The sequence below is a fragment of the Myiozetetes cayanensis genome, unplaced genomic scaffold (assembly GCF_022539395.1).
Source record: "Myiozetetes cayanensis isolate MyiCay16 unplaced genomic scaffold, myiCay2020 scf726, whole genome shotgun sequence".
Taxonomy (NCBI): Eukaryota; Metazoa; Chordata; class Aves; order Passeriformes; family Tyrannidae; genus Myiozetetes; species Myiozetetes cayanensis.
Window position 1 is genome coordinate 1 of NW_026087994.1, and position 19,116 is coordinate 19,116.

The 19,116-nt window shown below is 50.2% G+C and overlaps 1 protein-coding gene across 1 annotated transcript; it reads left to right on the forward strand.

Annotated features, from left to right (window-relative positions):
• Positions 1-868: 868 nt before the first annotated feature.
• On the forward strand, positions 869-18,415 carry LOC126652255 (hydrocephalus-inducing protein-like; the record flags this gene model as incomplete). Its single annotated transcript, XM_050338933.1, has 13 exons — positions 869-1,003; positions 1,548-1,747; positions 4,672-4,796; positions 6,320-6,521; positions 7,587-7,752; positions 8,610-8,709; positions 10,473-10,591; positions 12,090-12,313; positions 13,528-13,595; positions 15,487-15,728; positions 16,131-16,231; positions 17,616-17,751; positions 18,251-18,415. Coding segments are annotated over 13 exons (1,983 nt in total), but the record flags the coding sequence as incomplete, so codon positions are not given.
• Positions 18,416-19,116: the final 701 nt, after the last annotated feature.

Here is a 19,116-nt window from a genome sequence, read left to right on the forward strand (position 1 = left end):
GGCAGAACTCGCAGCAGGGTGGTTGCAGGAATGCCCAACAGTCTGGCTTGCCTGCACTGGCAGCTGCTTGGCCACAATCACCAGGCAGGAAGAGCCCCTGGAGAACTGAGATTGGTTTTTAATAATGAAACCACAGTGTCAGTTGGTGCTGGTTGTGTTTCTCCAGACAGAAAATACTCTGAAGCCCAGAGTTGATAGGCACAGCCTACAGGGCCATCTGGCTTTCCATCACTCTGGCAAGCTGATTGCCCTCATCTTCTGCACCAGCCTTTCCTGGCAGTGTCTTGTGCTTCTTCCTTTTTAATTTACAGTCCATTTAAATTCTCTTTGCCATCTCATTGTGTCGGAGCTTGTCTCTTTTTCTTGCTGTGTTCCTCCTTTTGCTCTTCACTTTCCCAGTAAGGCCAAGTGTCTGACCTCCTCTTGCTGGTGTGCCCCTAGGACTTTCTCCCCACAGCTGGACTTCCCCACTCCAACTCAACCTGTTAGAAGGGAAATTCTTCCTTCCCCCAGGATAATGTGCCAGTTTGCCTTCAGGTAGCCCATTCTCCCTCTAGAACAGGGCTGCATGGCTGTGTGCAGGCAGAAACAAGCAGATTCTCTAGGCTTGTTGAAAATGAGAATGACTTGGTTCAGGTGTTCTATCTGCATACTGCTGGTGCTTGACCTTCCTTTCCAGCAGGCATTCCCCTGATGCCTCTGGCCGAACTGCTTTGCCCAGGTAGAAGGGATTCAAGTTCACCCTTATGTATCCTGTGCTTGTACCTCCAGACTAAAAGTCTTTGGAAAAGTGGTCAAGGAAAGCTGTCACCAGGTCTCCTCCTGTTTCCACAAGTGGCAAAATCACCGTTTTGTGTCTTCCCTGCAGGTTACTCAGCTGGTGACGGTCACCATGGACAGCTCACCTTACTTCAAGTTGGTCAGCCCCGATGGTGTGTGTCATCAGGTGCCACCAGGATCATTTTGTACAATAAACATCCTTTTCACGCCTGAGGGAAGCAAGGTGAATTTGGAGGAACATTGTCTCTAAAGCCAGGGCATTTGCTGCACACTGGTTACAGCCCACGCTGGGCTGTGGGGTCGGCTCTGGGCTGGGGGCAGGCAGCCTGCAGCTGGTTCAACACCTTGGCACGGCGTGGTGCTGCCAGTCCCTGCAGCTGGGCCTAGAGGGCTTTGCTTTCCCTCCATGCCTATTCTTGAATGTTCACGAGGGAAGAGTGGGGAAATGACAGGGGAAGAGTAGGGAAATGACAGGGAGGGGTGTTGATGTTGAGCCATCTCTTGGCTCAGTGGAAGAGGTTTAATTATGGAAAATATAGAGGAACAAAAAGATCCACAGAACCTTCTTCTTTCCCACTGGAATGCAGCAAAAATGATGCTTTTTCACATGCTCTATTCTCCAGCCTTTATTAGTATGAATTAGTGGTCATTTTTGGGGTGGAAGAGGTAAATTCTTGCCCACAAAGGGTCACAGAAAACAACACTTTTTCTTCTGCCATGGGGATGACACTCGACACCCTCTGCTGTGCCAGGATCTTTTCCTGCAGGATTATTCCCACCAGCTTGTCTGCACCACCGAAAAGGAAATGCTCACTGTGCCAATCCGGGCCATTGGTGCCCACCCAGTCTTGGACTTCCCTGACCAGTTGGACTTCTCGGAGTGTCCAGTCAACTACAGCACCCAGAAGACTCTGCTGGTTCACAACATTGGTAACCTGGAAGCCCATTACAGCCTCAGCACCGAGAGGTAAAGCAGCTTATCTGTCCTAGTGCAAAACACCTTTGGGTGATGGCAGAGTTGGGAAAGAATATCCCAAAGGAACCAGAGCATCTGAGCTGCTGCACTGCAGCCACAGCTAGAAATGGGCAGGGCGTGTGGGTTCTGCTGTTGCGTCTTGTGTTCTAAGCAGGATGCAACCCCTGAGCTTTGTCTCTCCCAGCTCTCCTAGGGACGACTGGAACACGTTAGTAGTTGGTCTGCACCCTCCTGTGCACCACCACCTTCTGAAATGGCTGCCTACCACTGTCAGCCAAATAAACCCGTTCTCCAGGAGGCCACAAGCGTGTGGCATATCAGGGGGCCCCTCATCAGATGCCCAACATGAGCTGTGCTGTGAACAGCCTGTGCTGTTCCTGTTAGTCAAAGCTGATCTGAGTTCCCTTGTCAGCTGAGGGCATCAGTTGTCTCTTCTGTTTCATGAAGAACTGCGATGGTTGAAGGTTGATAGGGAGGGGAACTCCAAGCCAGAGGCTTTTCCTTTTTACTTCTAGTTCTGGAGGGGAGTGTGCACTCCCCCTCCCCCCCACCACGTGGTGTCTCCATGGCCCCTGCAGAGACCACAGGACAGCAGCAGCAGGGAGAGAGGCAAAGAGAGTTTATTGATCTGGGTAGTGACTTAAATAGCTCTTGGGGGAATTACAAAGTGACCACTGGGAGTACAGGAGGTCTTACAAACAACCAATTTCAATACGGGGTTAACAACCAATAGATAAGCTCTCATTTATCTCTCAGGCATTCCAAAGGTATAGATAAGACTGAGGAACCTTGGGAACAAGAAGGGTGAATTTGCACAAAGAGTTACAAAGCCATTTTGTAAGCACGTTCATTTAAACAACATTAGAATTTATGCATCCTTTTATATATTGCAAAACTACCACAACAAAGAACCTTTGAAAGCCAGTATAAATTTGCAAGCAGATTTCATTCAGATTTCTTTTAAAATACTCTGAAGTCCTTCGTGTTTCCACTTTCTTTTAATTTTTTTTGTTCTGTGCTAAATTTTTGTCAACTATCATTCATTCTTCCTTGGGAACTTTCTTAAACGTCCTCTCATGCCTGTTGATCTACCATCTGCCTGCACAGGTGTATAAGAAACAGGAGCAATTTGGGGAATATGTGAAAATGTAGCAGATGCAAGGGCTGATTTGCACTCGAGTTCTTAGTCCTGAACTTGGCTGGATCCTCTTCTCATAATTTGAAAATAGGAAGACACCTTCTTTCTCAGGCACCCCCTGAAGTCAGCACCAGGAGTGTTGTTCCTCATCCAGTAATCTGAGGGCAGGAGTATATAGACATGGGGCGGGAGCAGGCAGGGAACAGGAGGGAAGGTAGCGCTGAAGAGTTGCCAGGGATTCCCCTCAACTAATAGTTTCTCTGTTCTGGCAAAATTTCTGGCAAAAGAACGGGGAAAAAAAATCTGTGCCTCTCCCACCTCAGGCAGTGAACCCCCAAGCCCCAGCAGAACCCTGCAGCCATCCTGGTGTCCCCATTGGGGCAGATGCAGGAGCACAGAGAGCAATTCAGCTCTCGGGCTGGTGGGGCCTTGTCTTTCCTCCTCTCTCTCCAAAGTCTTAGGCCCTGCACAAAAACATTGCTGGCCCAAGGCTTCTCCATTAGCCACTAGTGATGTTCTCACTGGTGGTAATGGGCCCAGGTCAGTCCTCTAATTGCAGCAATAGCTCATTAAGGAGCAGAAATGGCAGCAATTCCATCAGCTGTCACCACTGACAGCAACAAAGTTCAGCTTGCACATGGCTCCAGTTGTTCTCTTTATTTTTTGAGTGTGTGTTGCATTCTCTAATTATCATCAGATTCCCCAGGAAATGTTGTTAAGGTGACAAATTAACCATCAACAAAGCACTAAACTCTTGTTTTCTCTGTGGGGCTGCACAAAGAGCACAAAGCCCAGCAGCCACCGGGCAGAAGCACCTTTCACCTGAGCTATCCCAAAGCACTGACGCACTGATTTTTGTGTCTGTCAGGCAAGCGCTGTTTACCTGGTGACAAACCCTAATTGCTCCTGTTAAATTCAAACTACACCAACATATTTGCCTAATTATTTCCCTTATTTCACTGGTGGGCCAAGCAAAGAGTTACCAGCCTGGATGACACTCCAGAATCCCAGACTGCATCGCTGGTGAAATACACAGAAACCTCTCGTTCAGCTCCCTTGGTGTGCTGCTGTTAATGGCACTTCATTTAGCTGGGATTGAATCCTCCAGGCTGTAAACGGGACCCTCCTTTTGGGTATTGTTTCTGTGTCACTGTATTGCTCTAAGTTGCAGTTGCGCTCAGAGTTTTGATTGCTCCTTTTCTTTCGGCAGCTTTCACTGAAATGCTGAAAAAACATGCCCTTTCTTAGGCTAAAACAGGGTGTTGACAAGGTGAAAAACAACCCCACACAACCACACTGCAAATTAAACTCATTATTCTTTGGTCTTCAAGGGCTTCTTTATTCTCCCTGTTGATTCCTAGCTGTAATCTCACAGGATAGGTAGTGCCCTGCCATTTGCATCTCTTGAATGAGGTTTATAGGGGACCGGGAGAAGAGACCTTCCTGAGGCAGTCAGTGTCAAGTTGGGCATGCAAATAGCTCTTAACCCTCTCTGTGCTCCTCCCAAACCATTAGAGATGGGATTGCTGGCAGTTGGACCCTTGAGCCTCATTGCAGAGTATGGGGGAGATGAGTTCATTTTATCCTACAGGATCTTCTGACGGCTGGATCTCCTCAGAAGAAAGTCAGTAGCTGTTGCTGATGCTGTATGTTCTTTATTCTGCTGACTGTGGGTTGCTTTGCTCCTTGCTTGCACAAGTCAGCTGAAGTGAACTAGACTGCAAATATCATCCCCAAACCTCCCCCACAAGTCCTGATCTCTCTCTTGGTCTTGCAGCCCTTTCACTGTCAGTCCAGCCACGGGAACCCTCAATGTTGGTGAAACCATGCAAGTGACAGTGGAATATTACCCACTGGAGACCGGGGATCATTCCACACCCCTGGTGGTGCACTGTGACAGAGGTGAGTGGTGGGCACTGCATGGTGCATTCACTCTGCATCCTTCAAAATAGCAGAGCCCTTTCTAAGCCAAATATCGTTAGACTTGCTCTGCAAACTACTTGTAGAACTATTCCTTTCAAAGCCTCCGAGTGTTTCAGTGCTCAGAAGTGAGCAAAGAAGAGGCCAAGGCTGAGTCTGTCCCTGTTCTGCATGTGCTGTGTTGCTGTGTGCTAGTCCATCCCTGGGGGGACCCTGATGTCAGCATGGTGTTCTCCAACCAGCACCGCCCCCGCAAGTCCTCTACCAGCCCTCCCCACTGTCCCAGCCACCTGAATTGCCCCTCCAGCAGTATCGCCCTGCCCCAGCTTTACTGCAAAGAAAAGGGAAAACTAGTTAGTGTTTAGGGGGTTGATAAAGTGGATGCCCTCAAACAGGGATGAGATTTTTGGAAGCCTGTTTTGCTGGGAGTTGCTGAGTGGGGAAGGAGGAACCATGATTCTCCATTGCAGTGTGGATGTGCAGGGCTCAAGTTGTATTCCTGGACAGTGCTGTCTGTGACGTGCGAGGTTTCCATCCAACTCCAATGCAGTGTGTCTCTTGCTCACCTCTGTCCCCTAAGCTGCTTCTCTGTTATCTTGCCACAGACCCTTTTTTTATGTTCTCCTATACATGTAATTTCTGTCTAAGAACATTTTCAGGCCCTCAGGTTCCTGTTTGATGACAAATCATGACAAATTTTTCCTTATTCCTATTTCCCAGGCCATTCATGCTCTCCAAACCTCTTTCATCTGTCCCCCATTTGATTTCTAGTTTGAGGAACCCCATTCAGTCTTTGTATAAAAGCTGCTCTGTACTTTCAGTCTTTCTCTCTGCCCTTCTTTCTTTCATTTCAAATGCTTCAGCTTGGTGTTTGAGATCAGAATGATATCATATATTTCTAGACTGATGTGGCCATGGCTTTGGACAGGTAGGGGATGACGGTTTTCATGGTGTTGATTTTCTAGTGGTTTGTCATAGTGAATGTTGTAGAGCATTGTGTCTTGTTTCCTCACCTTTGCCCCCTTCTGCCGTGGGCTTCACTCCCCTTGCTCCCCTGGACCTCCCTTTCTTCACACCTGCCCCCAAGAATCTTTGCTTGTCAGCAGCAAGGGACTGGGAGAGGCAGGAGTCTCGTGGGGTGCCTTCAGGAGAGCCTGGGCTGTGACTGAGTGGGGCTCCTTAGAGTCACCTGAAGGAATTTGGTGCAGAATTACCTGTGATCTGAGTGGGCACCTGAGCACACCTGACAAATCTCACTGTAAATATTGTCACCTCGGGGCAAATCTCTACAAACACACCCAGAAATAAGATGCTTAAGGTGGTGTCCAGGATATGCTCACACTGTACACATGGAGCTGTTAGAATTTGATCAATGTACTGACCCAGCTAAAATTACTTACCCAGCTAAAAGCTGATCACTTTCTTCCATTTCCTGTGGTTTGCTCTGTTCCTTGTAATTCCATCAGCTGTGAGCTGAGCAAAGATTCCTCTTTGCTTTGTTCCAGGTCAAGATACCCGCACCAGACTTGTTGGAGAATCTGTGGACCTCAACATTGGGCTTGGCAACTATTCTTTGAAATTTGACAAGACTTATCTCACACTGTCAAGCCACAAAACCATGGTCATCCACAACAGAAGTGACATCACAGCCCAATTCCAGTGGAAGGCTTTTGCTACTGAGGGAGAGGAGTATCACCAGAAGATCAGGTTGGTCTGAAAGATGCAGCGACATACACTGCCCGAGGGTAAAACTGACATATGGCCTCAGGGTGTGCTTGTGCTTTTGAGTGGTTGAGGGTATCAGGAACAAGTAGGTGTTCCTGCAAAGTTTGCAGGGCAGTCACAGCTCACAGTAAGAAGCGACAAAGTTACTGGTTGTTCAGTTGTCAGTTCCAGAGAGGTGCAGTTTGCCCAGAGACAGGGGGACCAACCAGCAGCATGGGAGGATCGTGTGGCCATGTCCTCCATTCTGAAGTGCTGTGGCCTCCACCTTGAACAATGTCAGTGACCTTGGAAGCAACTGTTCCTTCCTTTGTTCTTGTGATCTTAAAGCACTAGAATGATTTCTGCTGCAGCTACCAAGTAATGGAGAGATTAAGTGTGCCAAAGGTCTGCAGAGAAGGTCAAAAGGAGGAAAAAAGGAAGGTAGTTCAAGGCTAGATGGTCCCCTCTCAGGGCCTCTGTTTTCATGCATGTAACAAATTTAATGTCACTGAAGAGATGCCACGCCTGAATTCATCAACTGGCTTTGAAAGTGCTCTGGGATGCTCTGGGGGAAGGCAGTGTAGGGAACAGGGCAGACAGGGTTAGCTTGTCCCTGCAGGTCCAAAGGGGAAGAAGCAAAGAGTGCTGCTGGTAACCTGCAGCTGACAGCCAGCTTCTTCTCCCCTTCCCAGGGAAGCCCTGCAGGCAGTGGGGGGCTCCTTGATCTGTATCTGACTCCCCCACACAGCTCTGTGGTGGGACGAGTCAGTTGGGGTCACTGGTGGGTTGTCCCTCAGTTTTGGCAGTGGCTTTGAGTCAGGAGGTTCTCCTGAGGGCTGCTGGTTTTCAAAACCTCTCCTGAGCTTATAAGTGTGGAGGAAAACCACCTGCCCTGCAAGCGAACAACAAGTGATCCTCTGAGCCCTTTGGGACGGCATGGCTCAGGCTCAGCCCCTTGCTGGGAGCTGCTGCTGCTCCTCCCCGAGCGCTTTGCTGCTTCTGCACTTACACTGCAAAGAAGTGGCTTATTAAATGACCTGCTGCATTTGTTTCTCCCTGTGGCTGCAGGCTGTCTCACAAACTGTCCCGGCCACCCCAGGACATAGCGAAGGATTTGATGATGGAACGCTATGAGGAGGTTCACCTTTACTATCGCAAGCTCGAGAATGAGACAGCAAAGATTCAAGCAGACCCCTTGTTGTTCTCAGACGACGTTTTCACCATTGAGCCCTTGGTAAGTGATAACTGAGAACCTCCTCCTCCTCCCCACCTCAGCTGGCTTGATGTGCCCAGAGGGAAGACATCGGGTTTCTGGTGAGGCTGGAGAGATTGTTGCAAAAAGCATTGCTTCCCTGTGGGCTCCTGGTAGGCAGCAGGAACCTGCCTAAAGCTGAGCTCTGCTGCAAGGGCTCGACGTCAAGGGACCTTGGTGCGTGTCCTTGTGGTGTTCAGAGGGATTGGTTACTGCAGGAAGGGGCCCAGCTTACATGGGATGTGTGGGGTTTACCAGAGGTGTTGAAGCATTGTCAGTTCACAGATTGACCTGAAGTGAAAAGGAGGCCAAATTCAGCCCAAGGTCATGGAAATGCCAATCCCTTCCTGTAACCAGGACTTAGAGCATGTTTGAGTCTCCCTTCCAGTATCATCTGGGAGCCTGGACACAAGACCTTGAAATGGACTTTTGGAGTTCTATTGCACACAGAGACAGAAAATCTTCTTCTGTTAATGCAAGCAAACCCCCATGTCCTTCCATCAACCAGAGCCCTGATTATGAGTACTGGCACAGTGTGAGATGAAGAATCCCTGCTGTCTGTGCGGTGCAAAAGCCCTCCTCATCTTGCAGTAAACCCTACAATAATCCCAGCCTCTACTTTCTTTTAAAACAAGTTAAACTAAGTTTTTTCTTTCCAAGGAAGGGGATCATGCTCTCTTCTTGGTTATTCCTATAGCCCCTACTAAAGCCAAGAGCTTTCCTCAGTTTCCTCAGGTTCCTTGTGTTGTTCACTTCTTACTCTAAGTAAAGGCTTACAGGTTGAAAAGAAGAAGTCTGATACTGGAATTTAAATGGTTTGCTGCCTCTTTCTGTTTTAGGAGGGAGAGGTTGGTTCGCACAGTTCAGCAGAAATCAAGGTGTTGTTTAAACCCCGCAAAGCCCAAGCCTATGGAAGAGTGGCCTACTGTGCCATCTCAGGTACGGCTCCTTCTCCTCTTTCTCTCACCCACAGGGAGGGGGAGGTGCAAATACTCTTGCGACCCACTGGGCTCCCGTGTAAGTGCTGGCAAGGGTCCACGGTCAGCAGGGCAGTGCTGGCTCATGTGCACTGTGGCTTCCAGGTAGTCTCCCATGCAAGGCCAGGGCTCAGGACACTGATCCCAGAACAATCCAAGCAGTGCATGGATAAGCTTTCATGCCATGGGTTTGCCAGCATTTGCTCAAATGCCAAAGAGCTGCACAGCAGAGCAGCTTTAGGGAACAGGCACTAAGCCCCTCTAGACCACTGACCTCCAGGATGGGTCCTCATTACATGGATCCATTGGCAGGCGGTAGGAGCTGAGGTAGAAATGTGCTCCCTGAGCCCAGGTCACCTCCCACTGCCCAGACAACATCAGACCAGAGGTGGCTGAGCCCTGCTGAGCCCAGGCTGTCGGCAGAAGGACCACCCCTGGCCAGCACCTGCTTCTCTCCTTGTGTGTGGGCTCTGTTGTGCACACATAGGGAAGGGAACACTCGCAGAGCACAGCATGGTTCAGGTTCCCCTATCCCTCCTCTCTGTCTCTGCACGGTGCTGCTTAGTGGTTTTCACCTTTAAGTGGCAGATGGCTGTCAGGGTTCCATCCAGGGAATACTCTGGGTTTGCCCATCTACGAGAAAGAGCTGGGAGGCCCGTGGTCCTCCAGCAGCCAGGTTCCTGTTCTGCAGGGTGCTGCAATCCCTAACCCAGCCACTCTGTTGCCTTCCTTCCTGCTCCAAGCTGATGGATACAAATATCATGAAACAGCTTTTTATTTAGACAGTAATTGTGCAGGGTTTACTCAACAAATGCCATCTACAGTAATTACACAGGGCTCATGCTAACTCTCTTCCTGCCCACCAACAGCCATTGTTAGAGCTGTGGAAGGAAAGCACGGATTGCTCCCAAGGCATTCCTTGTGATGTCCTGCATCATGTGAAACTGTGCATCTCTGTTTGTTGACATGGTCAGATGAGAATCATGTTCCAAGACAGTCACCAAACACAGGGGGACATTCTGTGAACATGATGCTGAGTGTCAGAAAGCAGCAGAAGATTTTGTCAAGTCCTGTGCTGTTGGGCCACTGCACCCCAACCTAGTTAGATCCAGGCAGCAATGCCCAGCTCTTTGTGAGCTTTGTCCCTTCACTGAATGGATTTCAAAGCTCCTCCAAGTGCATGGGAAGGAAATCATAGAATTGCTAAGGGGTTGGAATGGCCCTTAAAGATCATCTAGTCCCAAACCTCCCTGCCACAGGCAGGACACCTTCTGCTAGCCCAGGTTGCTCAGAGCCCCGTCCAACCTGGCCTTGGACACTGCCAGGGATGGGGCAGCCACAGCCTCCCTGGGCAACCTGTGCCAGGGTCTCACCACCCTGATAGGGAAGAATTTCTTTTGTACATCTAACCTAAATTTCCTCTCTCCCAATTTGTACCCATTACTCCTTGTCCTATCACTACAGAAATCATGTTTTAAACTCGGCATTGCTTTTTCAGGGTGCAAACTGGTGGCTAAATGGGAAACAAACCCAAGGGGTGGGTTAGAAATCGGAAGCCAGCCCCAAGGCGTATCTCCTGAGGGAAGAGAAGGGTCCATCTCTTCCCCTGGAGCATCAGGAGCTGGTCTCACCCATTTCGGAGTCAGAAACTAGCACTGAGGCAGCCTGGAAAAAGCAGGATAAGGGAGTAAGAATAACTGTACTGAAACGGAAATCTCTCCCCAGGCCGTGAGAGCAGGCTGCCCCTGCAGCTCACAGGGGAAGGCCTCGGGCCCTGCCTCCAACTCAACTTTGAGGAAATCAACATGGGGCAACTTTTTGTTGGAGAAACCTACAGCTATGAGGTGAGCAGCAGGGGCTGGGGTGGATCCTGATGGCTCCTGGGGCAGCAGAGAGCGTGGTGGACCAGTGGAATTTCTGGCAACTTGGGCAATTGTGAGCAGGGAATATTTGACATGCTAGTCAACTCTGGGGGTTTCACAGAATCTGGACCCTTTTATGGGGTCTGAAAGGTGTTGTCTGTTGTCCATGAAGTCCCAGTTCCTGCTTTTTGGCAACCTCGCTTGGAGATCAGCTGGGATGTTTTTTGCAAAAGACCCCCTCAACACATGAAAGCAACACTGAGTCAAAAAGCTGAAGTGTTCAGAGGCTTCTGTTCCAGCCTCAGACTCAAGGCACCTTTGTGCTGAGGCTGTCCAAGAGCAGCTGGAACAAACTGGTTGCAAGAGTCCACTGCAAGAGAGAGCAACTGAAAAAAGTAGAAAATGAGGCACTACATCATGCCAGACACTTTCAAAAGCTTTGCCGTGGAAGGGAAGGACACACTGAGTTGTCTTCTTACCAAAAGATTGTGCTCTCTCTGCATTTTTGATGTTGATACTTTATTGTTTCTCATTATCAATTTACTACTGTCATTACATGAGAAAGGGTGAATGAGTAGATGATACTGTTAATGCTGTCCTAAGCAGCTACACTGCAGGTAAACCTCAGCTCAGCATGGGATCCCTAAGTGCAGCTTGTACCACAGGTAACACACGAGAGGAGAGTGGTTTTCAAGTTTCAAGGCAGAGGTTGAATACGGGAATGTTTTCAACAGCGGCCGCAAAGCTACAAAATGAGGGACATCCCTCTGCTCTTGCCTCAACTGTTGTGACAGGTTTTGCCAGGCTAACAATTAGGGAAAGAATTCCAAAGCAGATGGATAAGTCCATGGCAATGCCAGGGTTTCCTATGGCTGTGTAGAGCTGTGAGAGAGCAACTCTTTAGAATAGGTGGAGCTGCTGTGCACCTCACACTCATCCTTTCTTGACATGTCTCGCTGAGCAAGGGCTAAGAAACTATCAGATTAAAGAAAAAATACAATAACCCCAAATTATCTACCCTAACAGAGCTGGGGAGAGTTTCTGAAGTTGGTGATAGCACCATTCTGAGGTGTCTTTTACACACAATAAAATGGTTGGCTGCCATGGAAGCCTTGGCAGGGTCGGGCAACCCTGGAGCAGCAGCAGCAGCAGCTCTGTAGGGTTTCACTACATGGTTGCAACTGCCCCATGTTGCTCCTAAGGCCAGGTCTGAACGAACTTGGCGATGCTGACCGGGAGTGGACCGCTCTGTGTCCCTGGGATAGCCCCCCAGTGACTCTAGTTATGTGAAGTTATCCCCCCTTTGCATGAAAACCCAAAGGCAGAACTTGTCCTGTTGTACTTTTTTGCCTTCTGCCACGTAGCAGCTCACGGCATCTTCTGCCTTTCCGGGGTTAATCATTTCTTAGTAAGCATCTCAGGCTTCTGTAAGAAAAGACGGTTGCTCACGTATTTCCATTTTGCTTTCTTGCTGCTGCAGGTACTCCTGGTTAACAAAGGAGCTATTGACGCTCCCTTTGAGCTCATCCCTTCAACCACAGCCCACGGCTCCTGCTTCACCTTTCTGCCCCAGCAGGGCATCATTCCACCAAATGGCCTCCAGCCCATACAGATCTCCTTCAGTTCCACCACCCTGGGGGAGTTCTATGAAGAATTTCATTTTAATGTGACTGCATCCCCTAAGCCTGTGACCTTGACTATCAGGTGAGGAGGGCTCTGGGAGCTTGGTGGGCATGTCTGTAGTTGTCTTTGGGTAATCCTCTCCCACCTACCTCATTTGGTGGTGGAGCAGAGAAAAAAGGTGTTGCCTGAGGTCTTAGTCTTGCCTCTGATGCTGGCATCCCCTTAGTGTGGGGATGCCTTCTGCCCAGTGCAGGTGCCCAGGAGCTGGAGTGGCTCCTTCCTGCAGGGACCTCCCTCCGCCTGGGCCGTGGCAGGCAGTGGGAAGGCATCAGCTTTGGGCAGTTACTCGTCTGGGATGTCCCCTCTGAACGCCCAGCAAGGCCCCCAGGGCTTTGGAGATGGGCCAGCCTGGGTGATTCTGCAGCCAGGAGAAGTGGTTTTTAAATCCTCTGTTAATGTTCCATGCCCCAGGGGCAGCAGCAGCCTCACATCATCCCTCATGCTCCTGCACACGCACAGGCTCTGCTCCCGGCTCCGGTGCAGGGAGTGCTCCGGTACCGCCTTTCTGCAGCAGGAAGGGGCTGGTGTGGGAGACAGGGAGCTCTGCAGCAGGGACTGTCACAAGGACTTGGGCATCACCCCATGGGCTGGTGCCATTGCAAAAGATAATCCTCGCCCAGCAAAGGGGAGAAGGGGTGATGACGGGAGAGGCAAAGCTCCCTTCTCAGCACCACAGCAGCATGAGGGCTTGTCCCAGCTGGTCTGAACCACGGGCTGGTGGGCTGCTGTGGTGTAGGCGGGAAAGCTGACGCTGGGCGCTCTGGAGCTTTGGAGGTGGCTGTGTCTGGGCCGCTGCTGGGAGGCACTGAATCAAGGCAGTGAAAGAAACAAGAGGAATCTGCAGTCCATTTTACCAGTAACATAGGGGAAATGGATAAAACATAACAAGAAGGTTATTACTTTGCAAGAGCAAAGCAGTGAGTCGGTCTTTCTCCTAAGGCAAGGGCACAGAGCCATCTCCGGGTGTGTGTACAGGGTCCTTCGTGGGGCCAGTAGCACCTGGGGGGTATGCCCTGCCTGCCGTGGTGCCCCAAGGCCCATCCAGCAGCTGTGGGCTGCCGACCACTTTGCTTTGGCTGCCTCCTGTGCACACGGAGGTTGTGCTGAGCACAGGATGGTGGGCTGGTTCCACACCCACAGTCCACCAGCTGTTATCCAGCTGAGCCAGAAGGACAGCCGAAGGCTTTGCAGTTCCCTTTAACCAAGCGTTGCCTCTTCTGTCCTCGTCCTCGCAGGGGCTGCATCACCGGACTGAGCCTGCATTTCAGCACAGGAGCCCTTGACTTCAATGACGTCTCCTTTGGTGAGTGTTCCCTGGGCTTGGACACAGCAGGAGGGATCTGTGCCTTGCCAAAATGGAGCACTGGAACAGAAGAGCATCTGTCCCTCCTGCCCTTCCACGGCAGCCTGCAGGGTGTTAACGCCAGAACAGCTGATGGCATTTTGCTATCGTGACATCCAAAGGGACCAAAAGGAATAGAAAGTCAGTATTTTCTGGTGTCCCGTGTAGTCTCTTCTGCTCCAATTTCCCAGTCCTTACCAGCAGAATGGCCGTAAAAGTCCTTGTCCCAGGAAGGCCCAGGGGATGGGACTGCAGGAGAAGGGAGCTTAAACCATGTGCCTTTACTGTGGGATGTTAATTAGTGGTGTGATGGCACCTCATTATGCCTGACCAGGTCAGATGCCCCAGCAACAGCTCTGCCTCAGGCACCTCTGTCCTCAGAGCTGTGGGCTTCTTTTTCTTCCCCATCTCTGCTGAGAGAGCTTTTGGCTGAACATCCAGAGCGTCACCATTGAAATGCAGGTTCTGGTTCTCCATCTCAGGCTGACAAAAGGCTTTCTGCTGAGATGATCTACAGTTTAAATGTGAAATCAGTCATGGGTTGATTGAAGGGCCATTATCATTCTGCACCCAGGATGCCTCTGTGTTTTCATGCAGTTCATGGACTTTTTAAAAAAACTCGTTCCCTTCCCTGAGCCGCTTCCTCCCTTCCCTGTATCGCTGCTGAGCCCCTTCTTAGTTTTCTTTTGAATAAATGAAACAAGAAGAAAGGCAGCAGGCACAAATATGGTTGTGTTATATGAGATTCATCCTGTTTCCTCTAATTTCATTCCTGAGACCTCTTCAGCTGAAGGCAGCTGTTGTATCTTTGCTTCTTTTAACTATGCTGCTGACTGTTGTCTGCATCTGGTGACCGTGGTCTCATTCTGGACTGGGACACCCGTGTTTGTCCTTTTTGTACCCCTCCTGCCTCCCTGCTGGAGTCACTGCTGCAACTGGGCAGTGGTCACTGTTGGTGGGCACGGAGGAGCTCCCTGCTGTGCCTGCAGTTGGTTTTCCTCCTCACTCGGGTTCAAATGATACTTGGTAAGCAGGCCCTGGGAGACATCTCCTCCCCACAGAGCTGGCCAGCCAAGCCATGTGTCCACTGCAGAGCAGGCTGCAGGCTGGTGTCCTGGCTCTGCAGGACATCCCCAGCAGTTGTGTCTGTATCCCTGGCTTTCCGTTCCGGGAAGCAAGTCTCAGAGCTAAAGTGCTGTAAACTCTTGTGGGCAGCAATCACAGCCAATGTGCAGTGTGGTTGTGATGTCCCCATTTGTTGGATAAGGCAGGACATGGTTCCTGATCACTGATCTCAGAGCAAGCCTTGAGTTTGCCTCCAGTGAAGTGGGCTGTGAGTTGTATGTGCTCAGTCTGGTTGCCCCAAGCCAGGAGATCCCTTAAGGATCCTGCCTAAAGAAACTGCATTGGGGTGCTTTGCATCATGTTCCAGTTCCCCATTCCATCCTCCTCTTTTCTTTTGCTGTAGCTTCTCCCCAGTGACAACTCAGTGCTTTCGTATCTTGAAAATGGTGGGAGTGTTGGCAATGTTAACAGGGAATTGTATGGCTTGAAATTTCAGAGTAAATGGGCAGTCTGGATGCACACTCATCAGTGAGAAATCATTGATGGCGCTGGTTTGGGGCAGTTAGAGAGAGAGAAACTTGTGGTGCTTAGCAGGACTAAGAGTGGGCATTTCCAAGGCAGCAACCCAGGGTCAGTGTCCAAATGTCGATTAATTGCTCGCTGAGCAACTCAATGAGCTGTCATTCAGATAACAAAGAGCTAAACTCCAAGCACAGTTTCATCCTACGAGGATATTCACACCATGAGATGCTCGGTGCCTACATGGCCATTTGTGTCGTTTTCCTAGGCTTTCCTCACACCTTGTCGTGCCGCCTGATCAACACCTCCGTGGTGCCCATCACCTTCCACCTTCGCATTCCTGAGGATGGCCTGGGACAACCCAGCCTTACCAGCTTTGATCAAATGAAAGACAACGCTCACCCATCCTGGGGAAAAGGCACACCGGCTCAATGTCATGAGAAACCAAAGGAATTTACCATGACACCCACCACAGGAACCATCTCCTCCCAGAGATTCCAGGAGATCAGGGTATGGGAGGGGTCTGGCCATACATGGGTCAGGAGGTGGGGCTGAAGCCTCACTGGTGTGTGGGAGGGCCTTAGTGCTGCCGGGTCTCAGTGTGTGCAAGGGAGAGATCTGCCCTGGTGTAGGAGCTGGGTTACTCGAAGCTTTAGTCTCATTATCCACGATTATATATAGTGCTTTAATTTAGCCACCTGTGCCCTGACAACTGCAAGGTGTGTTTGACAAATTCAATATTGCCAGAAGGCTTGTGTTACTCCCAGAGACTGTGGTCTACACGTGGGCCAGCAGAAGAATCAAGGCAAAATCCTCCCTTTCCTTACTGTGAAACAAGACCCAGAGGAGACCACACATGGCTAATGAACTTCTGGGAGAAGGGAAATATTTGCTGCTCTTCTCTTCCACCAGGTCACTCTGTGTTCCAATGATGTGAGACAATATGACTGCGATATGGTGGTGGACGTGGATGGTTTTGGCAAGGCGGTGTTGGCTCTGCGCCTCAAAGCCAGGTACCAGCCCTTTCCTTGCAGCTACTTGTCCTTCCCCGTGCGCCCGCCACCAGCACTGCCTTGCATGGGGTTTGCTGGCTACACCTCCAGGAGAAGTCTTGCTTAATAAACTGGTTCTTCCCAGCTAGATAGGAGAACAGGAGTGCTTGGAAAGCAGCCCGTGGTGAGAAGCAGCCCTACTCACTGCCAGGCATGGCCCTGAGCCTTTTTCTACGGGGAATGGGAATGACATTATTTATGGGCCTGGTTGTTGGTGCTTGAGGTGTAAAAACTTCCCCAAGGTCCTCCTCTCCTTCTTCCTGCAAGAGGTGGGCTTGTGTTGGGTTCCAGCCACACTACAGCACTAGTTTGGGACACAGTGAACAACCTGTTGAGAGCTGGGATCTGGCTCAGTTAACGAGGGCATATGGCAATGGGAAAGGGGCTCACAGCAGGAGTGGTGAGGGCAATAGAAAGGCAAGATCTTACCAGGGGAAAGTATGATGTGGCAGGTGGGCTCAGGTTTCCCTGCGTCCCTCTGGCTCTTTTGAGCATTAACATTCTCAGACTTAACCCAGACATTGTTCTTGGTGCAGCCAAATTCCATCCTGTGGTGCTGCTGTGGGTGTCAGTTCAATGCAAGAGGGATGCAGTTCCCTGGTGCTGTTCCCTCTCCCAGGCAGAGCCGTCCAGTCAGTGCCAGGGATGCAGTTCCCTGGTGCTGTTCCCTCTCCCAGGCAGAGCCGTCCAGTCAGTGCCAGGGATGCAGTTCCCTTGTGCTGTTCCCTCTCCCAGGCAGAGCCGTCCAGTCAGTGCCTGGGCGGCAGTTTTGTAAAACAAGTGCCAACGGGGACAGAACTGGGGCCTGTGGGATGCAGCAGCAAGGGAGCTGTGGAAACTGGGAGGATGATCACCCACTCCGTAGGGCAGGTGGTGGCTCTTGCCCTCAACACTGGGCAAACGGATGAGTTTTCTGGCAGGGCAACAGCACCCTGGGAAAGAAGGGAGTCATTTTTACGGAGACACTGGAGTCTTGTGTTCCTTGAGCCTTGGTGAGCACTGACCCTCAATGGGAAGGCTCCCCCAGAGCTCACGGCTCGCCGGGCCTGTTGGGGAAGTCCTTGCAAGCCTCCTTGGGCAAAGGAGGGGCTGAGGCAGCTGTGGGTCAAGGCCCGTGCTCTGCCCGACCACTTGGCAGCCTCTGCAGTGCTGAGTCTTAGGGTTTGCCCCTCCTTGACAAGACGTGTTTGAGTGGAAAGACGTGAAAGGTGATTTATTTCTGTAGGGTATTAAATGTCTGATGGACAGTGAGAAATGTCTTATGCTCCATTCCATGCTCTGCGAGGGTAAATGCTCTCCATTCTCTCCGTATCTCTAATTCCCTCGGGGTCATCTCTTTGCCCAGATGTGTCGTTCCTGATCTGCGTTTGCTCAACTCCAGCCTCAACAGTGGACAGTGCTCTGTAAAGGAGCCTTGCGAGCAGAAGCTGACCCTTGTGAACCCTAGCCCCCTTCCGGGATGCTACAGAGTTCTTCCTCAGGTTTGGCATCTTGTCCACCTCCTCCTCTCAAATATTATTGAAGGGTTTATTAGGGACAAATGGGATTTGAATAAGACCTTGCTGGTTTCTGTTCAGACTTAAAGGTATGCTGAGGACAGGATTCTACCTGAATGTAAACTTTAGAAAGCAGTTAAATAGGAACCTGCCTGAATATCAACTTCAGGAAGCATTTCAACCTCTTCAGGAAGCAGTTTATATTCTAGTGTTTGGGGTGTTTTCTTGTGAGAGATCTTAGAAGGTTGTGAAAAGCTGCTGCAAGGAAGCTGCCAGCACAGGAGCAGGTGTCTGTGGATGCAGCAGCTTTTGGACCCCCTGAGGATGCTAAACCCCAACAATCCTTGCATCTTTTTTTGTGCCTTTCAGCTTTCTCTTGGGGATTTTTAAAAAACATGTGCGAGTTGCCAGTGTGGTAGATGTTAAGGAGTTTAAAGTTTCCTCAAAGGTCTCTCTGAATTTGCACTTGATTCTGTCCCTCTAGAGACACCAAGAGGCTGCTGCTCTGTGGTACTCCTGCCCCAAGCCGTGTGGGATTATCCAGGGTCACGAGGTGCTGGAGATCCCAATCACAGTTGAAGTCCAGGCGGTGGGTGCTCATTCCACCATGGCGGACATCGCCGTGTTCGGGAAGGAAGGACACCCACTGGTGAGCGCGTGTGCCTTTGTGCAGCTCATCCTGGGGGGTGTGAAGTGTACAGGGATTCTTCCAGGGAAAGCAGGGACTTGTCGTGTATGGCCGGTGTGGACAAGGACAGAAGGCACTGGCGGCATAAGCAGTTTATGCTGGAAAAGAACAAGAGTGGAGTCCTCCTAGGGGGTAACCTCAGCATGTAGTTCATCTAAGCTGAAATTGAGGATCATTTTATTTAATTAATCTTCCATTTAAAATACTGGTAACTGGAAACATCGCTTTTAAAATGTCACCTCTCTGAACACAAAAGAGGATGTCAGAGGATTACTGGGAACCTTCAGCTTTCTGTGTCAGAAAGGAAGGCTGATGTTTGAAAAGTGGTTGCAGGGATTTAAAAACTTACATCCAAACAAATGGAAATGATGATGCCAGATCCCCTGGATGGCACCAACCATGTCCAGCCGGGCCATTGCAGTTGTGCACATAAAGCAGTCACCAGGAAGGGCGGGCAGTGCAGGCTGTGCAGGGGAGCCTGACTTTTAACAACACACTTGCTCATAACTATCAGGCTGCTTCCCTTACAGAGCAGGGTTTCTCCCCCCCCCAGAATAACCAGTTGTTTTAACTCTCAGATTGTTTTTAACTACAGATTTTTTGCAAAGCTTTTACCTTTGGGCCAACAATTTACAGTTTGAAAGTTTCCAGGACTTTAATCT